Source organism: Leucoraja erinacea, chromosome 3 (genome assembly GCF_028641065.1).
Source record: "Leucoraja erinacea ecotype New England chromosome 3, Leri_hhj_1, whole genome shotgun sequence".
NCBI lineage: Eukaryota > Metazoa > Chordata > Chondrichthyes > Rajiformes > Rajidae > Leucoraja > Leucoraja erinaceus.
Genome location: NC_073379.1, coordinates 113,368,220 through 113,384,359, shown reverse-complemented (window position 1 = coordinate 113,384,359; position 16,140 = coordinate 113,368,220). Strand labels below are relative to the sequence as shown.

General features: G+C 41.9%; 1 protein-coding gene across 1 annotated transcript in view; it reads right to left on the bottom strand.

Annotated features, from left to right (window-relative positions):
• Positions 1 to 16,140, bottom strand: part of LOC129695930 (uncharacterized) — a 154,488-nt gene that overhangs the window by 100,747 nt on the left and 37,601 nt on the right. Inside the window, exons 5-8 of the mRNA XM_055633409.1 lie at positions 11,920 to 11,996; positions 10,000 to 10,082; positions 8,512 to 8,728; positions 4,062 to 4,279 (exon numbers count right to left, since the gene is read on the bottom strand). Coding sequence (XP_055489384.1) covers positions 4,062 to 4,279; positions 8,512 to 8,728; positions 10,000 to 10,082; positions 11,920 to 11,996 — 595 coding nt within the window. The remainder of the gene's footprint in view (positions 1 to 4,061; positions 4,280 to 8,511; positions 8,729 to 9,999; positions 10,083 to 11,919; positions 11,997 to 16,140) is intronic.

Genomic DNA, 16,140 nt, shown 5'->3' with positions numbered 1-16,140 from the left:
ACTCACATTGGGTTTGATCCATTCTTCCTTATCCTACATGGCCTAATTTCATAGTCAACATTGCTTACACAAATGCAAGAAAGAATGTTTAGGGACACCTGCCAATTGGTAAAAACCAATAGATTTTTTTGTAATTCTAGTTTTAAAGAGAAAAAAATGAACCTATTCACTTTTGTGACTGCATTTAAAGCAGAAGGAAAAATAAATTAAGATTAAGAACTTTAGAACAATAGACAGTTTTTTTCGACAGAGATAAAATTGCAGAAATAAAGAAAAATATTTTCTAACTATTAAGAAATCCAAAGGATTGCAAAGTATGATCTAACAATTACAATGTGCATTGGGTGAGGGCCAATTGCAACACTATTAGCAGGAACTGAGGAGAGTAGATTGGGAACAGCTATTATTGGGCAAATTCATTAGTGATAGGAACAGAATTAGGCCATTCGGTCCATCAATCATGACTGATCTATCACTCCCTCTCAACCCCATTCTCCTGCCTTCTCCCCATAACTCCTGACACCCGTACCAGAACCTATCAATCTCCACCTTAAAAATATCTATTACTTGGCTTCCACAAACTTCTGTAGCAATTAATTCCACAGATACACCAGCCTCTGACTAAAGAAAAAAAGGTTTAGACCCCTTCACTCCATAGATGCTGCCTACCTCCTTTCCTCTTCATCTCCATTCTGAAAGTCCATCCTTTTATTGTGAGATAAGCAAGTCCACATTTGAGATGTGGGAAGATAGACAAACAGTGCTGGAGTAACTCAGCGGGTCAGGCAGCATGGGTAACATTCTGGGTCGGGACCCTTCTTCACACTCAACACTTCAAAATCTGAAGAAGAGTTTTGACCCAAAACGTCACCCATCCTTTTTCTCCAGAGATGCTGCGTGTCCCACTGAGTTACTCCCGCACTTTGCGCCTATCTTCGGTATAAAACAGCAGTTACAATTCCTTTCCGCACATTCTGAGATGGGGGTGTCATTTAAAGGGCAGTTGGTCAGAATTAGTATCAACGTATTCCTGTGAGGAAGAGAGAAATGGATGGCAAGGTTTGGGTATCTTGGATGACAAGAGATGTGGCAAATTTAGTCCAAAACAAAAAGGAAATATATGTAAAGTTTAGGCGTGTCCACCCATTCATCAGCTAGATAAAAAGATAGACACAAAAAGCTGGAGTAACTCCGCGGGACAAGCAGCATCTCTGGAAAGAAGGAATGGGTGGCATAGAGAACAGAGAAAATAGGTGCGGAGGAGACCATTTGCCAAGCTGGGAAACCACGACTTTCATTGTGATCATGGGGACTCGATCGAACCCCTATCTAAACCAATACTAATCCCATTGGGTGGATTATTTCCTACATTTTCATAGTCAACATTGCTTTAAGAAATGTTTGGCCAATTGGTACTCCACTAGCCCCTAGAGCTCTATCTAACCTCTCTCGAAAAATCCATGAACAGTTCACTTTTGTCCACTGCCCTCTGTGGCAGGGGAAAATTCCAAATAAGATTACAAACTCTCTGGGTGAAAAACGTTTTTTCTCAGATAAAATGCAGTCTTAAAGAAAAATATTTTCCCTTTATTCCAAGACAAAGTATGGCCCAATGGCATTCTGGACTCGCCCAACTTGGGAATCATTTTTCCTACATCTTAGCTTGTCCTAGTCCTTTTATAATTTTATATGTTTCTATAAGATCTCCCCTCATCCTTCTAAACTCCAGTGAATACAAGCCTAGTCTTTCCAATCTTTCCTCATATGACAGTCCCGCCATCCCAGGAATCAATCTCATGAACCTACGCTGCACTGCCTCAATCACAAGGATCTCCTTCCTCAAATTAGGAGACCAAAATTGTACACAATACTCCAGATGTGGTCTCACCAGAGCCCTATACAACTGCAGAAGAGCCTCTCTACTCCTGTATTGAAATCCTCTTGTTATGAAGGCAAACAGTGCATCCCATTCAGGCATTTGGGTCACTGCCTGCTGTACCTGCACACTTCAAAATCTGAAGAAGAGTTTCCCAAAACGTGACCGGTGTACAAGATGCTGCACCCACTGGTCTCCCGCTGCACCTCAAAAACAGCATTACAATTCCTTTCCGCAACAGAGATAGAAGCATAGAAAATCGTTGGTCCTGCTATCAACGTATTCCTGTGAGGAAGAGAGAAATGGATGGCAAGGTCTCCCTTGGATACCGTTAGCTCTTTAAAAACAAAAAGGAAATCTGTAACTCTCCACATGAAAAAAGATACCCAGTGATTGGGCTAAAGAATTCCACAGATTCACAACTCTTTGGGTGAAAAGGTTTTTCCTCATCTCAGTCCTAAATGGCCTACCCCATATTCTTAAACTGTGACCCCTGGTTCTGGAATCCACCAACACTGGGAACATATTATCCTGCATCTAGCCTGTACAATCCCTTAAGAGTTGTATATGTTTCTATAAGATACCCTCTCATCCTTCTAAATTCCAGTGAATACAAGCCCAGTCGACCCATTCTTTCATCATATGACAGTCCCGCCATCCCGGGTATTAACTTAGTGCAACCTACGCTGCACTCCCACGACAGGGCAACTCTGATTGCATGGGGGGGACAAATACAAACAAATAAACAGCGTAATAAGCCTGATAAATGCAATCTGGTTAGAAACACAGATCATGAAAATGTACCTGCAAAACTTTCGTGACTGGTGTACAAGGACACCCAGGTCTTGCTGCACCTCAAGTATTAAGCAACAGAGATAGAAGCATAGAAAATCGTTCCTGCTTTCTCCCGATCTCCCTTGATTCCGTTAGCTCTAACAGCTAAATCTAACTCTCTCATGAAAATACCCAGTGATTGGGCTAAAGAATTCCACAGATTCACAACTCTTTGGGTGAAAAGGTTTTTCCTCATCTCAGTCCTAAATGGCCTACCCCATATTCTTAAACTGTGACCCCTGGTTCTGGAATCCACCAACACCGGGAACATATTATCGTGCATCTAGCCTGTCCAATCCCTTAAGAGTTGTATATGTTTCTATAAGATACCCTCTCATCCTTCTAAATTCCAGTGAATACAAGCCCAGTCGACCCATTCTTTCATCATATGGCAGTCCCGCCATCCCGGGTATTAACTTAGTGAACCTACGCTGCACTCCCACGACAGGGCAACTCTGATTGCATGAGGGGGACAAATACAAACAAATAAACAGCGTAATAAGCCTGACAAATGCAATCTGGGCAGAAAACAGATCATGAAAATGTATTAAAACGTCGTGAGATTGGTGCTCCAAAGATACTCCAAACATGAATGAATCTCCTGCTCTGTAACTTTGCTAATTCAATGTCGGTGGGGGCGCTGCAAGCCGGCGACGTGTCAGCAGCATGCTAGGTTTTCTTTTCAACTTCTTTTCAACTGGGCGCTCCGTTTCGCTGGCCCGTGGCAGGCGGTAGCCTGAAGCCGCGGTCTACCGAGCTCCAGCTGGCGCGGCGTCCGCAGCCCGGGATCCCTCGTGGGGGACCCGGGGGAAGAAGAAGCTTCCACCGCCAGCCCGCGGCCAACTTCTACCGCGGGCGCGGCATGAACTCACCATCACCCCTGGAGGGGAGCTCCAACTGCTGGCCCTGCGGTCTGCAGTGCTTCTGGCTGCGGCGCGGCGGGGACTTTAAATCTTCGACCGCCGGCCTACACCAACCTAAAGCCGCGGTCTCCGGTGGGGAAGAGCCGACTCTGGACTTACCTGGACTTTTACCTGTCTGCACATCTGGACGCCCGCAGCAACGGCTGCGGAGGGTTGAGGTTCCGACCACGGGGGAAAATGGAGGACTGGCCAAATTTTGTGCCTTCCACCAGTGATGAATGCTGTGGTGGATGTTTGTGTTAAATTTGTATTGTGTATTGTGTGTTCTTTATCATTGTACCGCTGCTGACAAATTCATTTCACTTGCACTTTATGTGTAATGTGACGAATAAAACCGTATTGTATATTGTATTATTGTACGTGACCAACTTACAAAGGACAAGCATCCTTGTCGAAAATATATATACTCTGACAAAACCAATACTTACATTTCGCACAGGACTGTTAGCAATTTTCAGCAGGTGACTTGCTATAACGTTGTAGGATGGTGACTGGGCAGAATATTGTTTCAAATAGTCGATCAGTAAATTCAGGCTGACATTGGAAGACACTTTCAAGCCACTTGGTTCCATTGTGACCATGTAAAGGTCAGAGATTCCTTTCACATCAATGAAAATTTTGTAAGGTCCATCTTTCTTGAAAACACCTAGGAGAAAATTATCAGAATTATTCTAATCTCTTTGAAATGGTTTGGCCTTTCAGAAAAATTATGATGGGGATAGGGTCTTCAAAAAAAAATAAACAGAGAGGCAGAATCTGTGGGCCCTTTGGAATTCCTGGCTGAAGTCTATGAAGTTCACCAGATGGTCTAAATTAGGTCAGATAATTGACCTTCTTATCTATTTCTTTGTGATCAAAAAGGCTTTTGGCACATTGGCCTTCATCAATCAAAGTAAGAAGTATTAAAGTTGGAAGGTCATGTTGCAGTTGTAGACATTGGTAAGGCCACATTTAGAGTATTGAGTTCAGTTCTGGGCACCATGGTATAGGAAAGATGTTGTCAAGCTGGAAAGGGTACAGGGAAGATTCACGAGGATGTTACCAGGACTGGAGAGTCGGAGCTATAGGGAAAGGTTGAGTAGGCTGGGACTCTATTCTATGGAGCGCAGGAGGATGAGGGGTGATCTAATATAGGTGTATGAAATCATGCCCAGAGTAGGTGAATCGAGAACCACAGGACATGCGTTTAAGGTGAAGGGAAACAATTTAATAGGAATCTAAGGGCTAACGTTTTCACGCAAAGGATGGTGGGTGTGTGGAACAAGCTGCCAGAGGAGGTAGTTGAGGCTGGGACTATCCCATCATTTAAGAAACAATTAGACAGGCACATGGATAGGACTTGGGGATAGGTAGGACTAGTGTAGCTGGGACATGTTGGCTGATGTGGGCAAGTTGGGCTCGAAGGGCCTGTTTCCACACTGTTTGACAGTAGGACTCTATTAAATGGAAACCATGTTACAGGACTCTGGTCAGGATGCTGAGAGAAACTTGTCTTTAGCATTTTGAGGTTTTTCCAGACTGATCTACCCCCTTGCTTGTCAAGAGTCAAGAGTGTTATATTGTCATAGGTTTCGATAACGGAACAATTAAATTCTTACTTGCAGCAGCACAACAGATATGTAAGCATAGAACTCTGTAAAACCCTTAACAAAAAAAATGTTCAGTATGTAATTACTAATGTTAATCCATAATTAAATGACACTTTGTCTCTCACTTGGTTCCAGATATAGAAACATAGAAAAAAATAGGTGCAGGAATAGGCCATTCGGCCCTTCGATATGATCATGGCTGATCATCCCCAATCAGTACCCCGTTCTGAAAGGCATCAGCAGAATGAATGTAGAATGGAGGTTATGGCCATGCAGCTCAGATTTTAGCAGAGAACAAAAGACTACCCTCAGTCTTCCCACTACGTACCTGAAGAATATTTCTCATCATCCTATATTGTCAGCTAATCAGGATGTCAAACTAGAGGCCACAAGGCAGGAGTCATCATGACAGTGGGGAAATGGGCCCTTTGGCGCAGCTTGTCCCTGCTGACCAAGATGGTCTAGACTGCTCTTTGAGACACGTCAGCACACGTGGGACATGTACGAATTGTTATTGACCAAGAACAGTATGTATTTGAGAGCTTGACAAAACACCAGTGAAAATAGAAGGATGAGACATAGAACATGGTGCAGGACAGCACTAGAACAGGCTCTTTGGTCACAATATCTACACCCAAAATAATGCCACGGTGAACCAACTTCCTCTGCCTGCGTGCCTGTGATCCGTACCCCTCCACTCCTTGTCATGTACTCATTTAATAGCCTTTTAATGCCATTATCGTATAAGCTTCCACCACTCTCCCCCCCCCCCCCCCCCCCCCACCACCACACATGGCATATTCCAGGCATCCACCACTCTCTGTGTAAAAAATATGTTCCCCGTATATCTCCTTTAAACTAACCCACTCTGACAATAAAGCTGCGCTCTCTAGGAGTTGACGTTGTCATCTTGGGAAAAAGGTTGTGAGTTTCTACTCTACCCTCCTCCTCTCATCATGTTACAGATTTCTATCAGATAATTTAGAGGATTATCACATTAAGGGAGTTGATCAAAAAATAAAGCAAAAGTATTAGAATTAGAAACTAGATCCTTTCGTTGCCTGAATCACGATCGTGGATATGTGGAACAACTTTCCATTTTAAGTAGATGACAATCTACAACTTTTAAAGAGCTGCAGATACAGGGACTCCCTGAGGTCACAAACAACCTGATTCATGGAAATCACAGAGTTTACACAAATGTCCCCACACATTTTTAAAGCGAGTAATGATAATAATATAATGTTTTATTGTATTTGTTTACGACTGGCTACAGCATATATTCCACGTTTAATTATGGGTGGTGTTAGGGTGATTATTTCATGAAATGGAAAAATTATAACAGGTATATGTAGAACGAAATAATATGAGTAGCTTTCGAAAACAAACATTTTTCACCTTCGGAGAAATCGGCTTAGACAATTCTCTAGAATTGTCAGTACATCTTCAAAGAAAGGAATTTATATGATAAAATGCTGGAGTTGTTGGAAACTAAAATCATATATGTGGTTCATATTCATCAAGAGTTTAAGTAAAGATAGACACAAAATGCTGGAGTAACTCAGCGGATCAGGCAACATCTCTGTAGAGAAGGAATGGGTGATATTTTAGGGTCGAGACCCTTCTTCAGATCTGAAACGTCACCATTGCTTCTCTCCAGAGATGCTGCCTGTCTCGCTGAGTTACTCCACCAATTTGCGTCCATCTTCGATTTAAACCAGAATCTGCAGTTCTTTCGTACACAAAGATTTGACGTAACATTACTGACAGTGTATATTGTACTTGGTCCTAGGGGGGGGGAAAGACAGATTTACCAGCTGAATGGCTTCTCCACTTTGCTTCGGGAAACAATAGAAAATAGGTGCGTCCATCGGCCCTTCGAGCCTTTCAATGATCATGGCTGATCATCCAACTCAGCCCGTAGTTCTTCCATACGTACACAACATCTAACTTCTTAAATATAGACGTAACATTATTGACAGTGTGTGAAAAAAAGTCTTCTCATTTGTACTTGGTCCCCTAGGGGGGGTAAAAGATCCCCTCTCAGATTTACCAGATAAGACAGTCCTGACATGGCTTCTCTCACATTTGCTTCGGGAACCAAAACTGTCAACCAGGTGTACAAATGAATGAATAAGTTTATTGGCCAAGTATTCACATACAAGGAATCTTTCCAGAGATTCACCACTCCAGAGTGAAAATTCCACTAATCCTTGTGTGAAAAAAGTTCTTCTCATCTTGGTTTTAAAGGATTTCCCCTTTGCCTTGGTGCTCCGCCCGCAAGTGACAACATGACATACAGTTAGGAATGACACCAAAATAGATAACCTCACAATCCACATTATACTGCATCAAACATTTGAACATTCCAAATGGTCTCCTAGCACAACAACTGAGTGTCACCACAAACTTGGAGATATTGCCTTCAATTCCTCATCCAGATCATTAATATATATTGTAAATAGCCCCACACTGAGCTCGGTACCCCACTATATGCCTGCCATTGTGAAAAGACCCGTTTATCCAAGCATCTCAGCCAGTTCTCTGTCCACATCAATACTGGAAGTTTGTATACTACTCTTATTGGGACCTTGTCGAAAGCCTGGAAGAGCCACATACTGGTTCCCCCTATCCACGCTACTAGTTACATCCTCGAAAAATTCTATAAGATTCCTCGATTTACCTTTCGTAACACATGCTGACTTTGTCCAATGATTTCACACTTTCCAAATGTGCTGATATATCTTTAGAACTGACTCTAGCAGTTTCCCCACTACCGAAAAGTGTCAACCAGGTGTACAAATGAATGAATAAGTTTATTGGCCAAGTATTCACATACAAGGAATTTGCCTTCGGCTCCGCCCGCAGTGACAACAGATACAGTTAGGAATGACAAAAACATTGAACATTAAATGGCAGAGTAGCCCCACTCTCCATATTGGGAATCCAAGCATCTCCAGTCTGTCCATAATTTACACATGCTCTATCACTTATGTTTCCAATAGTTGCCCTCGTTTCCTATCCCAAAGAACGCTGATTATTTAGATACTCCGTAGTAGGGTTGAATGTAAGCAGATTCCAGAACCAGATAGAAAATGAATCCAGATGGGCGAATGGTCTAATCCTCTGTCATTGAACGTAAAAAAATCCCCAGAACTGTAATTGGCAGAGAAAAACATGCTGATATTTTGTCTACAGTATGGGGTTTTTTCCAGTAAATTATGGGAAGAAACAAGAGTACAAACATTAGTAAAGACAGCTATAGTTTTGTTTCCGTCTACTCAGATACCTTTGGCAGTGTCTCCGTGAACAAGTTTGACAGCATCTTCATAATGTTCTCGCAATAACAGATACAGGTCCGTTAGTGAGCCGGGTCGGTACCACTTTATTGCTTTGGATGAGAAGAGCAGGCCGGCTGTGTTCATCGCTGCACCAGTACAACGTCCATCTATCTTCAAATGGCCCCGATTACAGAGTTTCATTGTCTTGGAACAAGGCTTTATATCCTTGAAACACAAATGCACAAAATAAAAACATATTTTAAACTGTAGAAGCTGTCAACAGTTTCTATAATACTCCTATTATTACTTCAAACAACCTGTGGTGCAGCAGTAGAGTTGCTGTCTTATAGTGCAAGAGACCCGGGTTCGATCTTGACTGTGGGTGCTGTCTATACGGAGTTTGTACGTTCTCCCCATGACAGTGTGTGTTTTCCCCGCGGAGAAAGAGCTCCAGTTTCATCCCACATTCCAAAAGATGAACATGTTTGTGGGCTAATTGGCTTTGGTAAAAAACAATTATCCCTAGTGTATAGGAAAATGCTAGTATACGAGGATCGGTGGTCGGCACAGACTAAGTGGGCTGAAGGGCCTGTTTCCATGCTGTACCTCTAAACTAATACTGAACTAAACTAGAAATCACCAGGACTGATTTGGCTGTTCCAAATTCTGGACAAGAAGGCCAGTTTTGTCAAAAAAATGCCCTGGTATAGAAATCGACTTTTCAAAAATGACATCTTATCTCCAAAGATGTATTATTAGTAAATCATTCCATTCTTTTTTTTAAATCTTGACATTTGCGGGGTTTTTTTCCTCTTTCTCTCTTACTTCCTATCTTTAAAAAAAAAAACTAGAAGCAGAACCAATCCACAATTGATAATATTAATAATGGACGACTGATATACATGAAATGTTTATAAAATGTGTCTGCTTCTAATAAACAAATAAATAAATAAATAAAAACAATTTAAAAAATATGACCTCTTAGTGTAAGCATCTCAAAGTGAATTGCATATAAATGTCGAGTCAAGAGTGTTTTAATGTCATATGTCCCAGATAGAACAATGAAATGCTTACTTACAGCAGCAAAACAGAATACGGAAACATAGTACACTGTAAACAAAATCATTAATAAGAAAAAATATTCAATGCACATACATACGTATACATAAAAAACTGACAAACAATAATAGTGCAGTAATAACAATATGATATGATAGAACTTTCTTTATACCAGGAGGGAAATTGACACAAGACCCATGAAATTTGTGGGGGGGGGGGGGTTATAGGGGAGTCAGTCAACCCCATGAAAGAAGGAGGAGGAGTTGTACAGTTTGATAGCCAGAGGGACAAAGGATCTCCCGTGGCGTTCTGCGCTGCATCTTGGTGGAACCAGTGTGTTGTGCTCCTCAGGTTAACCAGTGTAACAATAACAGTCTATGTAGTTCAGAGCTTATTTGGAGGTTGTCGTGTATTGGTTGTAATGTATTGATTTCTACCTCAATATCGACAAAGAATCCTTGTTGCCAGTTGTTTGAATCCTTTACAAAAGACTTCATGGCATCTAGAATAGGACGATACCCTGGATTTATGAGAGAGATAACAACAAGTTAGCAAAATGAATTGGCGGTCCAATTAGTTTTATTTTTATTCCAATACTAGTTACTAGTGGAAGAAATTGAACTTGTGAGAAATAGTTTGATCCAAAGAGCAGCAGTTCCACTCATCCCAAATAACAAAGTGTTGAAGTAATTCAGTGGTTCAGGCAGCATCTCTGGAAGACATGGATATGCAACATGTCCAGTGGGGACCTTTCCTCACTCATTGAAGAGAGAGGGAAAAGCTGAGAAAAAAGAGTGTGGTGGGGTGGGACGTTTGGCAAGTGACAGGTTAATGCAGGTGAGGGAGGGTTTTATTGGTAGCGTTCCAGCACTTAGTATCTTTCCTTGTAAACCAGCATCTGCTATTCGTTGTGTCTACTTGTATGTCACATTCATTTGTGCCTCATCTAACCTTTACTGTTTACCAAACATCAGTCATTTGAATTACTGTACTGATCTGAAGTTCTCATAGAAACATAGAAAATAGGTGCAGGTGGAGGTCATTCGGCCCTTCGAGCCAGCACCGCCATTCATTGTGATCATGGCTGATCGTCCCCAATCAATAACCCATGCCTGACTTCTCCCCATATCCCTTGACTCCACTAGCCCCTAGAACTCTATCTAACTCTCTCTTAAATCCATCCAGTGACTTGGCCTCCACTGCCCTCTGTGGCAGGGAATTCCATAAATTTGCAACTCTCTGGGTGAAAAAGTTTCTCACCTCAGTCTTAAATGGCCTCCCCTTTATTCTAAGACTGTGGCCCCTGGTTCTGGGAACACTTTTCCTGCATCTAGCTTGTCCAGTCCGTTTATAATTTTATGTTTCTATAAGATCAGTTGTGCAATTAGTTTAGTTTAGTTTACAGAAACAGGCCCTTCGGCCCACTGAGTCCATGCCCACCAGTGATTCCCACACACTAACACTATCCTAAACACTAGGGACAATCACATTTATACTGACGATCTCGGGGAAAACGCACGCAGGTCACAGGGAGAACGTACATACTCCATACAAACAGCACCCGTAGTCAGGATCGAACCCGCTGAAAGCGCTGTAAGACAGCAACTCTACTGCTGCCATGATGAAGAGTTGTTTTGAACACAAGTGGTGACAGATTTGGAGAGATCTTTTCTGATGCACTTAACAACACGCAATATTAACTCAAGAGCAGCGTGAGGCACAAGGGCCAGGGTCACCTACAGCTACCAAGAGCTTCTAGAGAAGCTAGTTTGGTCCAGGACATCATATGAAGCAATCAAGAAGGAACTGCAGATGCTGGAAGATGGAAGGTACACAAAATTGCTGGAGAAACTCAGCGGGTGCAGCAGCATCTATGGAGCGAAGGAAATAGGTGACGTTTCGGGCCGAAACCCTTCTTCAGAGACTGATGGGGGGGGGGGGGGGGGGGGGGGGGGGGGGGAGAAGGAAGAAAAAAAGGGGGAGGAGGCTAGCAAAATTGGGAGAATTCAATGTTAATGCCATCCGGACGCAAGGTCCCCAGTCGGAATATGAGGTGCTGTTCCTCCAATTTCCGCTGTTGCTCACTCTGGCAATGGAGGAGACCCAGGACGGAGAGGTCGGATTGGGAATGGGAGGGGGAGTTGAAGGGCTGAGCCACCGGGAGGTCAGGTTGGTTATTGCGGACTGAGCAGAGGTGTTCGGCGAAACGATCGCCCATCATATGAAGCAGTCTTCTCGCACAAATTCAAAAATATTGAGGTTAATGAAATTTTACACAAATTGTTTTTCGTCTAGCTTGCAAAAGCCAGTTCAATCGGCCAGATACATTCTGCCAAATCATTGACTACTCTACCAACCTGTACATCTGCAGACATTGCCATCAAAGTTATCCTCCACTTCCTGCAAACTAGGATTTGGGTCATTCTTCAAAAGCCTGGAGAAGAAAAAAGGAACAATACAACACAAAAAAATTAAACCCAGGTGCAAATTCAACATGTACCAAATCACCCAGTTAGTCATAGAGTCTGACATCGTGGTAACAGCTTCAACTCAACTTGCCCACACCGACGAACATGTCCCATCTACACTTGTCCCACCTGCCTGCGTTTGGCCCATATGTTGTTGCTTATTTATTAAACCTATGTCTGTCCTGTTACATCCTTCACTATTACAGATACCCAAGCCTTACCTCCAGTGTCTCCACCCACTGATACATTCATAAAATATATCAATTATTTTGATGAGGGAATACGCTATACTTTGAAGTCTGTTAACTGCGATTTATAGTTGAAAGGAGGATGCAAAGTGAATTTACTAGAGAGTAAAGTTACTGGAGAATATTCTGAGGGACAGGTTATACAGGCATTTGGATAGGGATAGTCAGCATGGTTTTGTATGTGGGAGGTCATGTCTCACAAATCTGATTGATACTTTTTTGAAGACGTGACCAAAAAGGTCGATGAGGGCAGAGCTGCAGATGTTGTGTACATGGATTTCAGGAAGGCATTCGACAAGGTGCCGCATGGTAGGCTGCTCTAGAAGGTTAGATCGCATGGGATCCAGGGAGAGATAGCTGAATGGATAGAAAATTGGCTCCATGGAAGGAAGCAGAGGGTGATAGTGGAAGTTGCTTCTCGGACTGGAGGCCTGTGACTAGTGGTGTGCCTCAGGGCTCAGTGCTGGGCCTGTTATTGTTTGTCATCTACATTCATAATTTGGCTGAGAACATACAGGGCAAGATTAGCAAGTTTGCTGATGATACAAAAGTGGATGGTTTTGCAGATAGTGAAGATGGTTGTGAAAGATTGCAACAGGCCAGTACTGAAGGTGGAGAGAGAGAGAGAGAGAGACGGAGACGGAGAGCACTAAGCTACAATCTCTGTATCATGTGCTTTCAAAAAGGATAGCATCGCATAAGGTAGTCAATTGTCAACAAGGGAAAACTGCTGAGGCCAGTGCTGAAGAAATTTATCCCATCAGATAAAGCATAAAAATAAGTTTTATTTGACACCTAATTCACTTTCATATCTTCAGTATTAAAACTGTTATGGCCATTTTAATACTCGGAAATTATCATCTTGGTCCCTATTGCTTTTCCATTGACAACACAAAATTAATTACCTAATTGGAGCTAATTACAAAATTGACCGTTGTGACGGAAATAGTAATAAACACCCAGACTGCCTTGAAAATTCAAAAATGTGATATTCTCAAGATCAGAACTTTAATATTATTGTATTATATGCTGTAAATCCGTAACAGATAGGTAAATAAATTACAATTTCTAGCAATAGACCAGGTCTTTATGGAGAAGATCAGTTGCTAGCTGGTACATTGGCATATCATAATCAGTAGCATCATCATACTCCTCAGATTGTAACCAATAAGCAACTCTGTTCACCTTGTTTTTCCTCAATTTTTCAATTTTGCCAAGTTTTTGCTCTTCAAACCACACATGACATGCCTTTCTGCCCACTACTTTCCCATTAAGAATGTCCCGTAGATTCCATTTCTTAAGAAACGGATATTTTTAAAAAAATAGCCTAAGTGTCCAAATAACAAACTAATCCCATTCACACAAGAATTCACAATATAACATGATTTTTAAATCTCAGTCATGAATTTATATGCCAGATGGAAGGAATTTGACGTTTAATTCCCATAAATTATAGAAACATCCACTCAATATAATTAAAATTATTTTTCTACAATACATGGGACTAAAAATGATATTTAGTATAAAAATATTGACAATGGGTAAACAATAACACAAAATTTAGACGATTTAGATGCTCTAATGACATGATCATCTTGCGAGTGGGTTTTTCTGTAACGCGATCGATTGGAACGTTGCATTTGCGATTAATTTGAACCCCATATCGGCAAGAAAAACACTCCCGCTCCCTCCCTCCTCCCCCCTCAAAGGTGCCAAAGTCACGCACACGGCCAGTGGCAGAACTGCAGCGCCGCTGAAGGTAAGTTTTGTAACATCGCTACTTTTAGGTATGTTAGTATGCAGATAATTGTAAATATCTGCACAGTAAGCAGCCGAGAGAGCAATACTGACACTGTCTTTGGTTGAATAATAGCAAATGGAAGAGTTATACCAGGCACCAGCTTAACTTCCAATGGAATATTGTTACAGGAAGAACATTATGATACCAGAACCATTCAAATGAACCACTGTGTGATAATGGATTCAACTATTTGAGTTGCAACTGGGCAGGTTTACAGCGTAGCAGAGGACGCGGAAAAATGATCATATTCAAACATTCATCCATACGTTTAGAGACAACTAATGATTGCACTCAGGGAAGCTTTCCCATGCTAATCGAATTCCCCAAATCAGATTTTCCACACTAACATACAAAATAAATATCAAAAATCTTACACCAGAATGATCATAAACCAAACCAAGAATTACAACTTGGGTTACTACCAATGATAACTGCACCAATAAGATCTGATATGAGCACCAAACTTACATTACAACTTACAAACTTAGATCAAGAAAAATGTAAGGCTACACTTGATGCAAACAATTCTTCTGGACCAGAAACCAGTGAAGGCAAGCTCAGTATGATTCCTGGGATGTCAGGACTGTCTTATGAAGAAAGACTGGATAGACTTGGTATATACTCTCTAGAATTTAGAAGATTGAGAGAGGGATCTTATAGAAACTTACAAAATTGTTAAGGGGTTGGACAGGCTAGATGCAGGAAGATTGTTCCCGATGTTGGGGAAGTCCAGGACAAGGGGTCACAGCTTAAGGATAAGGGGGAAATACTTTAAAACCGAGATGAGGAGAACTTTTTTCACACAGAGAGTGGTGAATCTCTGGAACTCTCTGCCACAGAGGGTAGTTGAGGCCAGCTTCATTGGGAATATTTACAGAGGGAGTTATGATACCAGTTCAATGGACCCTGTGTGGGATTCAAGGGTTGATCAGGTTTACAGGGTAGCAGGAGAAAAAAATGATCAGGTTCACGGGATCCATACTGAGACAACTAATGATTGGATCAGGGAAGCTCAGCCGAATTCCCCAAATCAGATCATATTGAATGGCACCAATGATCATAAACGCAGGCTCGACTTGGGTTACCCAATGGCCTACCAATAAGATCTGCACCTAATTACATCTTACAAACTTAGTTTACTATGTTCTTCTGACTGATCAGTATGCAAATTGAAATCAGATATTGATTGGTGGCTTGCATGTCAGTAGTACTAATGGGTTCAATATGGGCAGATGGTTAGAATTCAGCCATGATTTCACAATCCAGAATAAGGTCGAGAGATTGAAAGATGAACTCCTGATCTCACGTTATTTGTACCATGGGATAAGCTTGGCAGCCCCTCCTATTTATTTCCTTTTAAAGGGCAGCACGGTGGCACAGCGGTAGAGTTGTTGCCTTACAGCGCTTGCAGCGCCAGAAACCCGGGTTCGATCCTGACCACGGGTGCTGTCTGTACGGAGTTTGTACGTTCACCCCGTGACCTGCGTGGGTTTTCTCCGAAATCTTCGGTTTCCTCCCACACTCCAAAGACGTACAGGTTTGTGGGTTAATTGGCTTGGTAAATGTAAAACTTATCCCTAGTGTGTGTAGCATAGTGTTAATGTCCGGGGATCGCTGGTCGGTGCGGACTCGGTGGGCCGAAGGACCTGTTTCCCCGCTGTATCTCTAAACTAAACAAAATTAAAAGCTGAAAAGTCTTGTTTCCCAACCTCTCCTCAGAACTCATCCTCAAGTAAAGAACTTGTTCCCTGTAATATGTCCAAGAATTTGATTGTGTTGACCCGAAACGTCACCCATTCCTTCTCTCCAGAGATGCTGCCTGTCCCGCTGAGTTACTCCAGCATTTTGTGTCTATCTTCGATTTAAACCCGCATTGCAGTTCCTTCGTACACAGTTTATTTTGCATGGAAGTTTCAAGGAACTCATGAGATCCTGGCACTTGATACTATGCAAACCTTTCTATGCATTATGATAAAAAATAATAAAAGTTACTTTTCATCTAGATTTTGCAAGCATCATTCAAATGCTTAGTATTAAATTAACCTTTTCAAACATTTAGCC